The sequence below is a fragment of the Brettanomyces nanus genome, chromosome 1 (genome assembly GCF_011074865.1).
Source record: "Brettanomyces nanus chromosome 1, complete sequence".
Classification (NCBI taxonomy): domain Eukaryota; kingdom Fungi; phylum Ascomycota; class Pichiomycetes; order Pichiales; family Pichiaceae; genus Brettanomyces; species Brettanomyces nanus.
The window spans coordinates 1,810,068-1,826,989 of NC_052374.1; the positions used below are offsets into that span (position 1 = coordinate 1,810,068).

At 43.0% G+C, this 16,922-nt stretch overlaps 7 protein-coding genes across 7 annotated transcripts; 3 read left to right on the forward strand and 4 right to left on the reverse strand.

Annotated features, from left to right (window-relative positions):
- Positions 1–502: 502 nt before the first annotated feature.
- On the reverse strand, positions 503–2,953 carry FOA43_000835 (uncharacterized protein; the record flags this gene model as incomplete). Its single annotated transcript, XM_038921161.1, has 1 exon — positions 503–2,953. One exon carries the CDS (start codon positions 2,951–2,953, stop codon positions 503–505), a length of 2,451 nt encoding a protein of 816 aa, XP_038777089.1.
- A 202-nt stretch (positions 2,954–3,155) lies between these two features.
- FOA43_000836 (uncharacterized protein) lies at positions 3,156–6,947 on the forward strand (the record flags this gene model as incomplete). The annotated part of the gene is made up of 1 exon (XM_038921162.1): positions 3,156–6,947. The coding sequence occupies one exon, from the start codon at positions 3,156–3,158 to the stop codon at positions 6,945–6,947; it is 3,792 nt and encodes a 1,263-aa protein (XP_038777090.1).
- Positions 6,948–6,990: 43 nt separating this feature from the next.
- ERG26 (erg26, C-3 sterol dehydrogenase) lies at positions 6,991–8,040 on the reverse strand (the record flags this gene model as incomplete). Its single annotated transcript, XM_038921163.1, has 1 exon — positions 6,991–8,040. One exon carries the CDS (start codon positions 8,038–8,040, stop codon positions 6,991–6,993), a length of 1,050 nt encoding a protein of 349 aa, XP_038777091.1.
- Positions 8,041–8,544: 504 nt separating this feature from the next.
- Positions 8,545–9,933, forward strand: ARG4 (argininosuccinate lyase; the record flags this gene model as incomplete). The annotated part of the gene is made up of 1 exon (XM_038921164.1): positions 8,545–9,933. The coding sequence occupies one exon, from the start codon at positions 8,545–8,547 to the stop codon at positions 9,931–9,933; it is 1,389 nt and encodes a 462-aa protein (XP_038777092.1).
- A 1,209-nt stretch (positions 9,934–11,142) lies between these two features.
- Positions 11,143–13,329, reverse strand: FOA43_000839 (uncharacterized protein; the record flags this gene model as incomplete). The annotated part of the gene is made up of 1 exon (XM_038921165.1): positions 11,143–13,329. One exon carries the CDS (start codon positions 13,327–13,329, stop codon positions 11,143–11,145), a length of 2,187 nt encoding a protein of 728 aa, XP_038777093.1.
- A 217-nt stretch (positions 13,330–13,546) lies between these two features.
- On the forward strand, positions 13,547–15,541 carry FOA43_000840 (uncharacterized protein; the record flags this gene model as incomplete). Its single annotated transcript, XM_038921166.1, has 1 exon — positions 13,547–15,541. The coding sequence occupies one exon, from the start codon at positions 13,547–13,549 to the stop codon at positions 15,539–15,541; it is 1,995 nt and encodes a 664-aa protein (XP_038777094.1).
- A 77-nt stretch (positions 15,542–15,618) lies between these two features.
- On the reverse strand, positions 15,619–16,851 carry FOA43_000841 (uncharacterized protein; the record flags this gene model as incomplete). Its single annotated transcript, XM_038921167.1, has 1 exon — positions 15,619–16,851. The coding sequence occupies one exon, from the start codon at positions 16,849–16,851 to the stop codon at positions 15,619–15,621; it is 1,233 nt and encodes a 410-aa protein (XP_038777095.1).
- Between the last annotated feature and the right edge of the window lie 71 nt (positions 16,852–16,922).

The following is a 16,922-nucleotide window of genomic DNA, read 5'->3' on the forward strand; positions in this document are numbered from 1 at the left end:
TAGATGAGCTCTCTGACAAGTTTCCCGACAGCTTGGTGTCCACATTAATTGAACCGCTAGAAGACATAGTTTAATCGGATAATTTACCTATCAAACAATACTACGAAGCTCAAACACAAGATGAACAATGGCTGCTTGGAAATCAGCAGCTTGCCACGTAGATCGATCTATCTATGTATAGACCAAATGTTGAGCTGGTGTACGGGTTTATCTAGGTACTGTTATACTGGTGTACTGATGTACCGATGTCCACCGAAGAGCGTCAAATAGGCACTCGTGGGATAACTATAGCTCTATAAAGAGATAACACCTAAAATCTGGCTGCATAGATTATTAATTAAGAGACACGTTAACTATATCAATGTACCGGACTCTAGTCATTTCATATTGGTCGGCGTCGTTTTCAAAACAACTAGGGTTTGTCGAGCCGGTGGTCGGCCTTCGACCCGTTGGTCAATAATCGACCCGCCTATCGACTTCTAACTCCACTGAATGCATCTATCTACGACCAAGGATTCTGTTCTTCATTCGTCGTCCAAGTCTTGTGAGCAATGGTTCCAGGAACAGCGAGCGATTTAAATAGATTGGAGGCCCTGCTCTGATCCTCGAACTGTTTCTGGGCTGTCACTGAGTCACTCATGGCACCTACCGAATCCCCAATGGCACCTACCGGGTCACCCATGGTACCTACCGGGGCTCGCGTAGAGCCACCATTACTGGTGTCTACTCCTTCATCCAACCCTTCCAACCCTCCATACTTATCCACAAGATTGTCCAAGTCATCCTGAACATCAACGGGTAAATTAGGCTGATATTTCTTGACCTTTTGCTCATTAACTGATTCCAAATCCACTCCATACTGATGTAATAGCTGTAAGTAGCCCGGTAAAGCTACCGGGAACGCCTGGCCAACATTCAAAAACACCTTCTCTTTCTCAGACACGTAGTATAGACCCCTACGGTTTTTGGCTTCAAATGGATACGTCTTCAACCATTTTTTGAGCTCTTTAGACACCTTCTGTTCATCCACCTCGTAATTATAGTTCTTCATACAGTTCACCAATTGGGTAGAGTTGAGTCTACCAAAGTCTGAAAGAGTCTCTTTTAGACTAGGCAAATCTTTGATCGCTGTCATGACTTGTAGCCATTGTAATAACTCAATGGCTGGCTCTAAAAGCACTTGACCAATTTTATACAGCGAATTGAAGTAGAAAGTGGCATCTGAAGGGTCAAAAGAGTTACCCTTGAACCTGGCTACACCGTTAATACGAACTCCTTGTTCTCCTTCAAACAAATCATCCGGATACTTCGAATTATGGAAGTTCACGTCACTTGTCTTCGTTGTTATAATATTATTTGTTCTCAACCAGTCCTGGATATAGGACAAATTAAGCCGAATCTGCATGGCTTTTGCTCTAGAACAGTACTTTTTGTTGGCAATCACTCTATTAAACACAGAGCTACCCAACCAGTACAAAACACTACTGAAGCATTGCTGTTTGATCTCATCGTTTATGTGGAAAAGCTCCAAAACATAGAGAAGAGCACCCAATGTTTGAATTACCTTCAATGGAGATGGTTTCATCTGCTCTTCTAAAGATGGTGGATACAACATATCCAAGATCTCCTGATAAGTAGTCTTCTTGACTGGTTTATGCTTCCCCCCAAAGAGTCTCCAGCTGTTCCTTTTGTACACAATGTCCAAATCTGGAACGCTAGAGTAGTCCAATAGGCATGGTTCTAGTATAGACTCAAGTCTACTGTCTAATGTGAACGCTAGTTGTGCTATTAGAGGCTGGAATGTTGACACAAGAGTCTGTACGAGTCGTGGATACTTTCTAATGAACCCACAAACGTCTCTACTCATGAAATAGTAAAGATTGTTTAGACAGCCTAGCCAATATCCAATGGAGACGATATCTGCAGGTGGATTGTTGGAGTCTAGACCCGGTTTTGAGGCAGAGGTTGAGGATGAGGGGAAAACAACTCCACTTTTCGTCCCTGTGGCAGTTCTGATACGAGTCAGAAAAAAATCCATAAGAGTATCGACAGCCTCAACGTTATTCATAACGTTATCAGCATATCTAAGACACATAAATACTACTGTAGAGGCATATATGGGCTTCGAAGGGTATTTCTGAGCCAATGAAAACACGTAATCAATGGTAATGGTAACACTATCGTCTGTCACTTTCAGACACTGTTTTGGAAGAACTACATTGAAGTCAAATTCGTCCCAAGACATTGAAACGTCCAAAAATGATGACGAATCATCCACAAACCTTGCCGAATTCGGACTACTCGATCTAGTTTCATGTCTATCGTCTTTCAATGCCAAAGAAGCCATTCCAGAGGTCTGAAGCTTCATTTGGGCCTTAAAAGTAGCCTCTTTATCGTCCTCTGAGCCTGAGAAAAGGTCTTTCCGGTAAAATCCAGACTTTTCTGACAACTCTGATGGCTTATCAAGATACTTATGTGTCTTATAAAACTCATAAAGTGTCGTTCCAGGCTTCACAAGTTCCACAGCGTTCTTCTTTGTGTCTCCAGGCTTCAATAAAGGATCAGAACCAGCTCCAATCAAAGTCTCAGCAACTCCGTCAAAATCTAAGTACGTTGCCCACATTACAGGTGTCCAGCAGACACGACGATCAGGTAGATTGGCATCTGCTCCTAAGCTGAGAAGTAGATTAACACAGTCCTTCTGATTGAAACAAGTCGCATAGATCAAAGGGGTGAATCCTTGAGAGTCTACCTTGTTAACTATTGAGGTGTCACCATCTCCGATCAACTCCTTGGCGTCGAATACGTCGTTGTTCGCACAAGCAACACATAGTCTTACTATGCTGTCCTTGTTGTCCCCCATCATACTAAGAGCCTTTTTGGCCCCCATTAAAATAGCATAGTTCGCATCCCCTGAGAGAATCTTAGACCCAAGTGCATTCCACGGGTCCATAATTGCCGTTGCTTGATGAATAACAGACGATTGAACTCGAAGACCAAAGTCCAAAACCTCGTTGTTTTGTTACATCCGTGCACTGGTATGCATCCGTGCACCGGCTAGAAGGACATCCGGCACTAGTTATTCAGCAGCTCACCACTCATCATCTTAGTCAACCCCAGTCCACCTTCCCCACTCCTCTAAACGACTCAACATCATGTCACTTGACCTTCGTCTTCGGTCGAAACTTTCCCTATCACAGCCTCTTACGTCAGCTTCATCTACAAATTCTAGATCGAGGGCATCCAGCCTATCGTCATTAATATACAGCTTAAAGCCGGAAACCGTCTCTTGGCCAAGACTAAGGGCTATCAACGATGCCGTTTATAACCGGAATGCTCGAATTCTACACGGAGATCCCATTGCTATGACGGCTTCTGATAGACGTATTGCCATAGCCACATCCAAAGGCTACATTTTCGTCTATCAAATACAGCCTCAACAACTCTACACCCAATTAGGAAACTCTCGCTTATCCTCTACAACCATTACATCTCTCAGCTTCTCTCTAGATTCCACTTATTTGGCTGTCGGTTATCACGATGGCCATATCTTACTATGGGACCTTTCTAACTCTGAAAATCCTCTTCTAACTATTCAGCCAGTCCATCAAGATATCCCAATCATCCAATTGGCCTTCATGGCTGCTCGACATACCGCTCTAATAAGTATTGATGAGTCCGGTGTTATGGTTTCTCATCAAGGTGGCCGTACACTGATTGGTTACTACTCCCGTCCAACAATAATGATGGGTGATTTGACTAATCACGTGCCTTTTGATCACGTGATCCTTGGTTTCTCTGCTCTTCCTGTTGGTTCTCGAAGTCAGTTGACAGACTCTATGGGGGTTATGGCCATATTAACAGCCGATGCACTTGTTGTGGTATCAACCTTGCCCGATCTACAGACATATTTCAAGGTTAAACGACCTAAATCGACCGATATTTCGAAAGGTCTTTGTGGTAATGTAGCGTGGTATCCAGCTACCAGTGCGAGTAATGACTCAACTTCCTTCAATCCTCCATATATTGCATACAGTTGGAGCAATAGCTTGACTTTGTTTGAGGTTTACAGTGAAACTATTGCAGACAGTTCTGGTAAAGAGTCGGTTATATTGAAGTTTGAAAATAGACGACAATGGCAATGTACGGAGCCTATAATGAGTCTTCAATGGTTAAATTCAAAGATTATTACTGCTCTCACAAAATCTCAGCGACTTATCTTTATTGGAAGAAATAATTTGAAGGTATTATCGACTGTAGACATGATTTCCAAACATATTAAAGCCTCTACGGTATTTGAAGACAACGGTATGGGTCTTTTAACATCCAATTATACTCATTCCTTTAAAGCTCTTAAGTCAAGCGTGTTTGTTTTGGGAAAAAGTTGCTTCTATGTTGGAATTCTAAATGACTGGGCCGATGAATTGTTCTCTGCACTCAAAGATGGCCATTATATTGAAGCCTTGGACGATGCCAGACGCCAGTATGATGGAGACTGTGACTTGGCGTTACTTGGTTTGCCTCAGGATGATGATGTGCGGCATAAGTTGATGCGTAGTCATATCACTCGGCTTCTAGAGGCTTCTCTGAACTATGTATTCAGTCAGGAAGCAGCGACTTTAGAGGACCTAAGTGACTTTTTACTTACTGCTCTAACCACATGTGCTAGTACTAATGACTCTGGTGGCTCTAGTGATGTCTATGACACTCTATACGAAAAGTACGCCGATTATGGCCATGAATCAATGTTTTTCGACATTCTAGAACCCCAACTTCTCAATGGACAGATCAGAACACTTCCACCTGCTGTTCTCAAACGGCTTGTCGAGTACTATATTTCTCAGAGCAAAGAGGCAGTACTAGAACAGCTACTCTGCAAGTTAGACCTCACTCAGTTGGATATGGATCTAACTATACGACTCTGTAAGAAGCACCAGCTTGTAGATACGCTCGCATATATCTGGAACGTTCTGATGGCTGATTATATTACTCCGGTAATGGATGCTATAAAGAGTATCGTCCAGAGTTCTGACTGTGACATAAAGTACATCTACACCTACATTTCATACATTCTTACTGGTCGTCAGTATCCTACAGACAATCCAATAGATTCAGAATATGTTGTGTCTTCAAAGCTCAACATCTATTATCTTTTATTTAATGGTGCAGCAATTAGTTACCCTCCAAATACGGCTGTTCTTCACGTAAACGATTTCGATGATCCTTCGTTTCCGTATTTGACGGCATTGCTTCATCACGACTCGTTCCGGACGCTTTCTAGTCTCAACGAGGGCTTCGAAGATGACTTATTGAATGATGATGAGGTGTTGATTACATCGAAGTCTCAATACCAGCTTAAAGTCAATAGGCAGTACATTGTAGATGTGCTTTTAGGTATTTACAGGCAAGACAACGATAGTTTCACCGTCAGAGATAGAACATTTTTGGCCATATTCGTTGCCAGAAACTGTCCCAAATATCCACAGTTTATCAGACTTTCTGATTCCGTACTTGATGAGGTCATAGAACACCTTTGTTCTTACTCAGACGAGAAGCTCAAGGGTGAATGTGAACTTAGTCTTCAGAGCTTACTTTCTGTATATAAGCCAGCCAAGTACGATACCTTGGTGGTTATGCTTGAGAAGTGTGGGTTCTATAACGCTTTACTTAGCGTGTATCGGAACGAGAATAGATATCTCCAGATTTTGGAAGTCTGGATAAGTCAAATGAAAAGTGATTCACAGTCGCAAGAAGTTACTTTTTTCCAGTCGTTACCTTCGTTGGTGAAGGAGTCGCTCAATAAGACATCTGTAGTTAATAGGCTTCAGATAGAGACGTTAATTAAGGAGAATTTTCAGTTATTCATCAAGGATTATCCTGAAGAAATGGCCGAGTTGTTTTCATTACAATGTCCGTTGCTCAATGAAGGTGTTATGACCGTTTATGATGACTCATGTAAGTATTTGTACCTTCGAAAGGTGATTTCCATGGAACTTTCGGGAGGATTGCCCTACAAATTGGATAATGCGTTCAATGTGGAGTATGCAAAAATGTTGAGACGGTTTGACCATGATAAATTGGCCCGATTTGTTGTTGAAATGGGCGAGAATGACGAGATTCGTGCATTTCTAGACGAGTACAATGAAGTTGAGATTGCTGTGGAGCTTCTTATCGAAGAGGGAGAATTACAGCAAGCTATTTCGAAGACTGTGAAGACAATAGAATCGTTGGGCCAGAAAATGGTCCAAAGTGGCTACGATGAACTGATTTCAAAGCGTCTTTTCCATCTTTTGGATCTTGGATTCAAAGCGTTGAAAACGGCTGATAATACTGTGTCTATTGGGGATAGTGATCTCACGTTGAATGAGACTTTGCTGCTACATTTGATAGAAACATCGGTCAAGTTATTCGTCAAAGACGCAGATGCTTCCAATGATGTGCTTAACACATTTAAGAGACTCACTCAGCAAACCTTCACGTCTGCTATTTCAGAAAAGCAAGACTGCTCGGATTCGTTCCTTAAGGTATTTTATTCGTTTCTTAAAAGATCATCTTTGCAGGTGACGACACTTGGAGATGTTCGACCTGTGTTGAACGAGATTTTCTTATCGTATTCCCATGATGAGGTGATTCTCAAACTCATTCTTAAACTTCTAAACGACGATATTTACCAGGATCTGGTTAATTTGGAGTTGTTGAGAAGACGCGGATGGTCACCTGTTCACCTTGAATGTGAAGTATGTGGAAAGAAAGTATGGGGTGCTCAGATGAGTTTTGCTAACTACGATGAATGGCAGGATCACAGGCTGAAAGAGGGGGGAAACGGTAGTTCTGAGGACCTTCAACTTCATGTCTTCCAATGCCGTCATACTTATCATACAAAATGCCTAGAAAATATGGGGGTCAAGGATAATAATAAGTATTGTATAATATGTAAAAACGAGTGAGGTTATCTAGAAAGAGTACTTAGTATGTGCAGCACCGTAATACCTACTGACTTGTCTCATCCATCCAATCAAGCGTGTATCTGATGCCTTGTTCTATACCAACATTAGGCTTGTAGCCTAAGATCTTTCTGGCTTTAGAGATGTTGTGGTATCTATAAGCACAGACAACCTTGACTCTGAATGGAGTAAGACCGGGTTCTTTGCCTATCAAGCCACAGAAAAACTCGGATAAATAACCAATAATGATAGCAACAGGTCTGTTGAGAACAATATTGAAGTTGTCGACATGTCCATCGGCCTTCCAGACGGTTCTAGCCAAATTCCAGAAGTATGTAGGAGCATCGTTAGTAATAAAGAATTTTTCACCAGCCACAGAGTCACGAGAATCAGGATCAAGTAGCTTCTGGGCAGCCAGAACGTGCGCATCAGCTACGTTACCGACATAAGTCCAATCAAATAGGTTGTCGTTGTTACCAACTTGAAACTTGGTCTGTCCATTTTTCAATACCTGTCTCAAGCCGGGAACTAACTGTCTATCACCGGGACCAAAAATACCAGCAGGTCTAAGAGAAACCGTGTAGAAGTTTTCAGTTGGTGAGTTGGCCTTTAAAACCATCTCCTCGGCCAATGCTTTAGTCTCATTATAGGCATCCATTGGGACCTCTGGAATGGGCCATGATTCATCAGCATTATGGAGGTCCTGGCCATTGAAGATGACACCAGCCGACGACGTATAGACGAGATAATTGACGTGGCTTGCTTTGGCACAGGCAATCAGGTTTCTGGTACCTTGAATGTTGACCTTCTCATAGATCTCTCTAGCCATACCTGCTATTGGAGAAGCAGAGTGCACGATGACAGTTGGATGGCATTCTTTAATGGCCCTGGTAACATCCTCCTTAGAAGAGAGGTCCCCCACGACGCAGTGAATCTTTGCAGGATCGAAGGTGAAGTACTTGGAGATCTTTTCAGGTAAAGGTCTGATATCAAAGACGCTAATTTGTGGTCGAGGATTGACTTCATAAAATTGTTGAATAAGGTGAAGGCCAAGGAAGCCTGAGCCACCGACGAGCATAACAGAATCGAGGGACATTATAGGTGGTAAGTGTTGAGAAGACAGTATGAAAGTCGAATGAAGATCGATGATATAGAAGGAAGAAAATACTTGATCACCCGATTAAGTGGTCGTTTGGCTCGTATGGGCGGGAAGGGGGGGGGTGCGAGAAAGTTACGGGGTGCCACTGGGTGCCACTGGGGGTGGGCAGAGGGCCTTTGGTCTACGGGTTCGAGGGAATATCATGGGAGTACCGCGAGGGACGAAAAGCCGCGGAAAGTCACGTGCCATTGTGCAGACTCGACCCTTTTGGACATCCCTTGAAGACATTGAAATCATATAAAGCTACATTTCCCCCCTAGACATCAGAGATAACAGTTAACTCACAGCATGACTTCATTCGTGGTCCCGAGACATCCTAGCTGCCGAGTCCTCATACCGAGCCAGCGCGCTTAACCCATTTAGGAAATTCTATTCCCCACAACATAAAATTTTTCACTTAGTCATCGTTGTAACCTTCTTTCTTCATCTACCAATTCACAAATGTCCGATCAACCTCAAAAGCTATGGGGAGGACGGTTTACGGGAGCCACTGACCCTTTAATGGATCTCTACAATGCTTCGTTACCTTACGATAAGAAAATGTATGCGGCTGATTTGGAAGGAACCCGAGTCTACACTATGGGACTTGAGAAGCTCGGTTTATTGACTTCTACAGAGTTGACGGAGATTCACCGAGGATTGACCCAGATCAATGATGAATGGATTTCGGGAAAATTTGAGGAGAAGCCGGGAGATGAAGATATTCACACTGCAAATGAAAGAAGGTTGGGAGAGATCATTGGCCGTCATATTGCAGGAAAGGTCCATACCGGACGGTCTAGAAATGATCAGGTTGCCGTCGATATGCGTCTCTTTGTTCGAGGAGAGTTAACTAAGGTATCCAATCATCTCAGAACATTGATTCAGACACTGATCAAGCGTGCAGAGAAGGAGATTGATTACCTAATGCCTGGTTATACTCATTTACAGAGAGCTCAGCCTATCAGATGGTCCCATTGGTTAAGTATGTATGCCACGTACTTTACCGAGGACTATAAACGGCTTCAGCAGGTCATTGACAGACTTAACGTGTGTCCTCTTGGAGCCGGTGCCATTGCTGGACATCCATATGGTATTGACAGAGAGTTTATTGCCAAAGAGTTAGGCTTCAAAGGAGTCATTGGCAACTCTATGGCTGCAGTGAGTGACAGAGACTTTGTTATGGAGACGTTATTTTGGATCTCGTTGTTTATGAATCACATCTCACGTTTTAGCGAGGACTTAATCATCTACTCCAGTGGAGAGTTTCACTTTGTCAGTCTAGCTGATGCCTATTCTACGGGTTCATCTTTGATGCCTCAGAAAAAGAATCCTGATTCTTTAGAGCTTTTGAGAGGTAAATCCGGCAGAGCGTTCGGTAGCTTGGCCGGTTTTATGATGTCGATGAAAGGTATTCCTTCAACTTATGATAAGGACATGCAAGAAGATAAAGAGCCTTTATTTGATGCCATGACTACTGTTGAGCATTCCATTTTGATTGCTACCGGTGTTATATCTACGTTGAAGGCTAACAATCGGGACATGGAAGCAGCATTAAGTATGGACATGTTGGCCACAGATTTAGCAGATTACTTGGTTCTTAAGGGAGTTCCATTTAGAGAGACTCATTATATATCGGGTGAATGTGTTCGTGCAGCAGAAGAAAGCCATCTTTCTGGTATCGATCAACTTTCTTTGGATCAGTTCCAAAAGATTGATAAGAGATTTGGTCCAGATGTCTTTCAAACCTTCGATTTCGAGAGAAGTGTTGAAAAGAGAGATGCAACCGGAGGAACTGCGAAGATTGCTGTTCTCAAACAGTTACATCAGCTCCAGCAATATCTCTCCTAAGTAGAGTTTTCTCTTCGTATTATCTCGTCCAAATCCACAACTATATCTGTAGGCGAATTCACTTTATACCTGATCATGCATTCGCTCATTGTTCTTGGTTTACTGTTCTGCATAGCCACTGTATTATCGAAGTTCGCATAAAGGTCAAAGTTCTCTGGCGGGTTAATGCCTTTTGATAAATCTTCAATTTCCTCGTTGGGCTTTTCATTAGTTAAGCTAAGAACACTATGGGATCGTCTATGGCGTTTGAAAGAATTTTCCGTTGAAGTTGGCGACTGTTCGATCGATGGGGGAGGTGAGAAAACATCGGTGCACTCTTGATCAGAGACACTCGACGTTGAATTGTCTCTCCGATGAAAATCTATGGTATCTAAATAGGATAGGGTAGGACTACCTATGTTCGATTCATCCAGTTCAGGAAATTTATAGTCATCCAGCATTATCAAGACTTTTTCAACACCTAAGCTCATCACTACGATTCATACTGAGGTCAGACCCTTATATATAAAACCACTCTAGGCTCCAGCAGATAATAATTTCGAAATGGAACTAACCAATTTAGCTATATCCCATTGCACAGAAAATGGTAATGACATATGATCCAATCATCCTATTGGTTGTGAGGATCACACTTCAAATGGTTTTAATTTTATTATTTGTATTTCCGATCCTTATAAGCCAATATTGGTTCGGACCCGGACCCTGTTGTGATAATCTTCTCCCTACAAAGCATCTACACTTTAAGCACTTTAAGCACCTTAAACCTTTCAAGTCAGTCAAAAATTGGGTAATGATACTCGTCATGATAATAAATTCCGATTGGTGCACAGCAAAACTTTTGTCATCATATTGAAAGGTCTATGGTACATTCTACTGAATATACTCGGAGTATTCGGCTACTCCGTCCACAGCAACTCAACCAATTTCCCTTACTTTTTGATAGATATCATATATCTGTGTCAAAAAGAAAAGAAAAGAAAAGTTTCTGACTAGTTCAAAAACAGAAAACTATGCACTACCCAGCAATCCTGAGGAAATTGATATCAATTTATAGGAATTTCCACTTTTCACCAAACTTTTCACTAAACTTTTCACTGAAAATTTTTTCCTACTAACAAATTGTCTATTATTTCCCACGGCTGTAACCAGACTAAGAACCCAGATACCGGCTAAAATATGCCTTTAATTACACAGAGATTACCGGGGGAATTAAGTAGGTGGTGTCTCTACCCTCTTTTTGGTACCCTTAATACTCTCTTCTCCTGTACTCCATAACTCTTGTAATAAGAAATTTGCCACGTCTGGGTCACTCAAATACTGAGTATGCGATCCTAATGCGTTGACAATGTCAATTTCAAAGTAGCTTTGCGGCAATGAGTAGTCGATACGTCCATTTTTGTTGAGACTGCGCATCATATTCTGAGCCACCTGAGGTAATTCAATCTCCTTTTCTTCACTTTCAGCTGCTTCTGTGGCTGTTTGTAGTGCCTTTTCATACTGGGAGTCCAACCCGGTCATCTTAACGACCGATTTTACCATGTCACTGTTTAAAATTCCGGCTGGGAAGTTACTAAGTGATTGGATCTTGGAATAGATAAAGTTTCTATTAGCAAATTCAACAGATTTTGGCTCGTATTTGGCCATCGTCGTATGAACCAATGGTTCTATTCTGTATGCAACAATATCCGTAGGATAAAATATATTGTAGACGTTACGGACCTTTGGAGATAACGTAGGGCCAGAAATCAAGGAGAGAGGATCATCTGCAGTAGCTTCAAAGCGATCTCTGGGTCTAATATTCTGTCTCTTCATCAACTTGAATACTCCGTTGGGCGATCCCATTCCAAAGTAGTTTTCTACAGGGAATTTGAGATGGATACTAGGATCGAAATCCTCTTCTTTCGGTGGAGTTAGTGGCTGCGAGCAGAGTACATCCAATGCAATAACAGAGCCTAAAGAATGGCCGCAAAGTGACACTTTACCCTTGAAATTAGGATGCCTTTCCATATATTTGTCATAGAGACCGTTGGCAGATCTTATCACGCTGTCAAGGATCTGCTTCTTGAACGAGGGCTCGTAATAGAGCAAAAGATCAAGCACTACATCGGCTGCAAGTGTTCTCAAAGATGTTACACCGTCAATCTTGAGCTCGCTTAGTTTTGGAAGCTTAAGAGACCCGTCTTCTGCAAATCCATCGTATACATGATCCCAAGAAAAATCTATATCGTATCTCCAAACGATTGGAAGCACTTGAACTTTACAGTTGCGTACGGTCGTGCTGGACAGGTCTGTACCGGAAGGATATGCTAGTTTGCCGTACTTTTCGGGGTCATTTTTGAACAATGTTTTCAATAGACGTCTCAAATTGCTGCAATCGTGGGCAAAATTGACACCAGAGAACTTTGAGCTGAGCGATTGACCGATTCCATGAACGCAAAGAATCAAGTGATCCACTTCTCGATCACCTGAGTTTTCAATTAGGCTTGGATCATTGGCAAAGTCACCTTCCATATCCTTCTGGAACCGTTCGTTGGAAAATTCGTAGTCCAACGTCTTTTTAAGCGATTGCACCATCTCCATGGCACTGCTAAGAGTCTCGGGAATGGCAGCTTCTGTGGTCTTCACCGATTTCGTGTCCTGCTTATTCTCCTCCTCTTTATTTTGTGCTTCACTGTTATCCTCATCAACACCTCGTGTCAAGCAATAGCAGCCCATAATACCCTTCTTGAGTGACTTGGCAAACGCATCTACAAATATCTTACGTGATCCTGTTTCCGGGTCAAAAAGTACAGCATTATGGCCGTCAATAAAAACAGCAGCTTTGGCATTACAGCACAAATCCGGAGGATCCTGGAAAGGCCAATCTTTGCCAGTTCGCTTCTTGTACAGATCAGTCTCAGGAACTATAAGACAATCAGATTCGTAGCATGCAGAAAGTTCCTGTCCACTACCTTCGTCGGCATCCACAACAGAGACACGATCATAAGGTTTGATCTTGGAATAGGCACGTTCCAACTGATCGGCAATTGACTCAGAAACAGGTGAGCCATCTACAAACCAAGTGCCTCTTCGAATCTCGTAGGACGGGCCACTCCAGTAGGCAGGTCTCAATTGCCGGGCCTTCAAATCGCAGTCAAATAGTTGGTCTTCATGCACAGGGACCAATTGGTAGCGAGTATCTCCTCCACTGGCTTTGTACTTCTGGAATTGGGTCTCTATACACCGAGAATCCAATTCGGAAAAGGGAAGAAAGTTCCGTGCCCGGTGTTTTTGTATGTAGGTTTTCACGGTTGGTTTAGTGGTAGGGATATCCGTGGCATAGAACCAGCGCACGTTGAGTCGCGGAGCCTTGACACTGTAGAGTCGGTAGAATAGAATTGTGGGAGGTTGGGGCATAGTCGGGAGGGTAAATGGGGATTGAGAGAAGGAGGTGTTATGAGGCCACTTGTTCAAGGTAATACGGAACAGCCACGGGGCATTTAGGCTCAACTACAGGGAATCCAGCTTGACCACCGGGGGCTATCAAATATTTTCCACCGGGTATCCAGACTTACCACTCTTCTTACCGGACCCTACCACTGCTCACTTCTCACCCTTACTGACCTGTCTGATCATGTTCAACCGGAAAAGACGACTCTCTGATGACTATCCGGAGAAGTCCATGAGTTCACGACGATATATGAATTTTGTGGCGACCGGATCTGACATAAAGCCAGAGATCCATGAAGCCAAGCCATCGTCAGACCTTCCAGTGGTGAATAGCCCTCAATATCAACGCTATGGTATTGGGGCTAAGCTTCTTAAGAAAATGGGATATGTGGAGGGTCACGGTCTTGGTACAGATGGTCAGGGAAGAGCTGAACCTATTAGTACACGACTACGACCCAAAGGAATAGGTTTGGGTGGTATAGAGGAGATTGATAGCGGCTATCACAGCCCGAGCTATGACGGCCACGGCGATGATGGTGCCATTCACAACTCTTACAAGCAGGTGAGCTTTGAATTACAAGTTCTCCCGACCATGTTCGACCTCATAACTGGACTTGAAAGCGAGGGCTTTGAAGTACCAATTAGAGTCAAGGAGATATCTGATAGTAGTGATCATAATGACAATTCGTCTAATCGAGAACTACGGTTATTAATGAAAGATTCCCTAGAGATTGTAAGAGATCTTCGAGTTAAAGAGAAATACATGAAATATGAGAGAATGGAGTTGAATAAGACGATTGAATCCACAGAGAAGGAGTTGAACGACATAACGCAGGCTGTTTCAGTAGTCAGTGAATATATGAGCCGCAATGACGATGACAGTGACAATGACGACAATATGAATTGTATTCTGGACGAAATAGTACCTTGTAGTCACACTTCGTTGTTATTTGCTTCACTTTTAAAGCCTAAGGTGGCTTCATTGATGCTCAAATGGGATCCCAAATCATTAAATGAGACTTCTGAACTGGTAAGCAAGTTGATGAAATGGAGAAACAAGTTTCAAGATGATTATGAATGGTTTGATACCATAGTAATGAGTAATTGGCTTCCAAAAGTGACTGATATGTTTAATACCAAGTGGATATCAATGGAGCAGCCTAATTTAGCTATTTCAATCCTTGAGGAGTTCTCTGAGAGTGTTATTTCCAAAGAAGGTATTGACTACGTTATTCGAGTGGTGATAATTCCGATTCTTATACAAGATATTACCGAGAAATGGGAAATTACCGGTACAAACGGACCGGAATTCTGGCTAGTTGATTGGTTGGACATCCTTGAGGATGATATGGTAGAAAGAATCATGCAAGCATTGTTCCAGAGGTATAGAAAATGGATTGAGACTGAATGGGATTCCACTACAGATCCCCAACTTCCTCTGGATAGAATCCACTTAAAGCTTTGGTTGGATTACTACGATTCAGACGCCGGTATTGAGGAGAGTATAGTGAAGAAGGAGGTGCTACAGCTGAGAAATCAGCACTCTATTAGCAGCTGTATTCGCTTTGTTGATGTTCTTCAAGCCAATCATCTCAAGGAATCTAAAATCGACTATCTTGTAGAGAACGAGGTAATGATTCCATGGATCAAACGATTCTTTAGTATTTCCAAAGATCGTGACAAGTACACTTATTTTTATGAAAGTATGGTCAAGTTTGTTTTTATTTTGAGATACACTTCTGTCCAGCATTATGTGGAACTGGCCTGTGAGTATTTCAACTTGATCTATCATACAGGTCTCAGTCGAAGGATATTCAGTCTATCCGATATGCCGCCAGTCTTGGAGATCTGTCAGAAGAGAGACACGACTGTCACTTCAGTAATGGAGAAGTTGGCACGTATGAGTATTTCAGGAGAGACGGAATCCGGCGTTGCGTCTACTCAACCCTCTCATAGTATCTCTATCAAAGGACTCACTCAAGAATACTGCAACTCTCACGATCTGTTCATGGTCCCAGCCGGACAAGGTCTTATCAATGACCAAGGTAAACTACTGTATAATATCTCCGGAACCATGAAGAATGCCCTAACAGTTTACTTCGCACACGATATCATCTGGGCCAAGCTAAAAGACGATTTTGAGCCTATTAGTATTCATGAAATTGCTCACTTTATATAGATCGAAAGTCTAATAGTTGTATAAAGGCGAATACTTATATATTGGATGATGATGCCAAATATTTACAGAATATATAGTTAGTTGGTGTGAGTTTTGGGGGTCTCTGGGGTCTCCGGGGTTCCAAATGTCTCGGAAGTCTCAAGTACTTCGAACTCCTCGGGGGTCTCAAGCGTCTCAGGAGTCTTGGAGGTCTCAGGCTTTTCGGAAGTCTCGGCTGTCTCAAAAATCTCGGAAGTCTCAGGCGTCTCGAGTGTCTCAGGTGTCTCAAGCGTCTCGGGTGTCTCAAGCGTCTCAGGTGTCTCAGGTGTCTCAGGCGTCTCGGGTGTCTCAAGCGTCTCAGGTGTCTCAGGTGTCTCAGGCGTCTCGGGTGTCTCAAGCGTCTCGGGTGTGTCGGTAGGCTTAGCTACCTCACCGACACTTGGAGCGTCTCCATAATCGTCATCGTCTCTTAACTCCTCGGCATAAACTTCTGGATACTTTCTAAAGCAATTTTGCATATTCTTAAACTTGTCAATGCACTCAATACCTTTTGGCTCGTCTTTAGAGTAGACGAAACATGAGAAGGCAGCTTTGAACTCTTCACCACAAGGTCCATCGGCCATACCTCCCAAACAAGGACAATCCCAGTTGATTTCTCCTGTATCGGGATCATACGCTTCTTCGTGGTCATCTTTAGGTTCTTTGGAAGTGTTCGGGGCAGAAACTGGGGCAATAGGAACAGCAACTACGCCCGAATTGCCTGCCTCGCTACCTTCACCAGCCACACTGACCTTGGACGCGGACTCGGACTCGGACTTCATCAAAGATTCCTTTGTGGCTTCATCCGTAGCTTCATTTGTGACTTCCTTCGTGGATTCCTTCGTGGCCCCATCTACGGGTTCTTCCACGGCTTGCTCTATGGGTTCTTCCACGAGTTCCTCTATGGGTGCTTCCACGGCCTCCTCTATGGGTGCTTCCACGGCCTCCTCCTTAAATTTCTCGGTGGCCTCCTGTTCAGCCTCTTCAGCAATCCTGGCAGCTTCTTCTTCCCTCTCTCTGGCATCCTTCTGAATTTTCTCGGCCTCCTTTGTGGTCACATCAGCTTCTCGAGACTTGAAAATACTCACTCCAATAGCACCAACAATAGAAACACCAGCAACTATCGATCCATAACGACTGAACTGCTGCTGCTGTTGCTGCGTGTAGTAAAATCGGCTACCACGCATGCTCCAATTCGATCTTGGTAAGCCTCTCTTTCTACCAGCGCCACTCAAGAATCGTGCCAACCGGACAGTTTTGACTGCCTTGACACCACAACCAGTTCTCACCATCCGTCTAGAGATATTACAAAACATGGCAAACTTCAGTGTATCTACAGGCAAAAATATGTCCTCTGTACTAG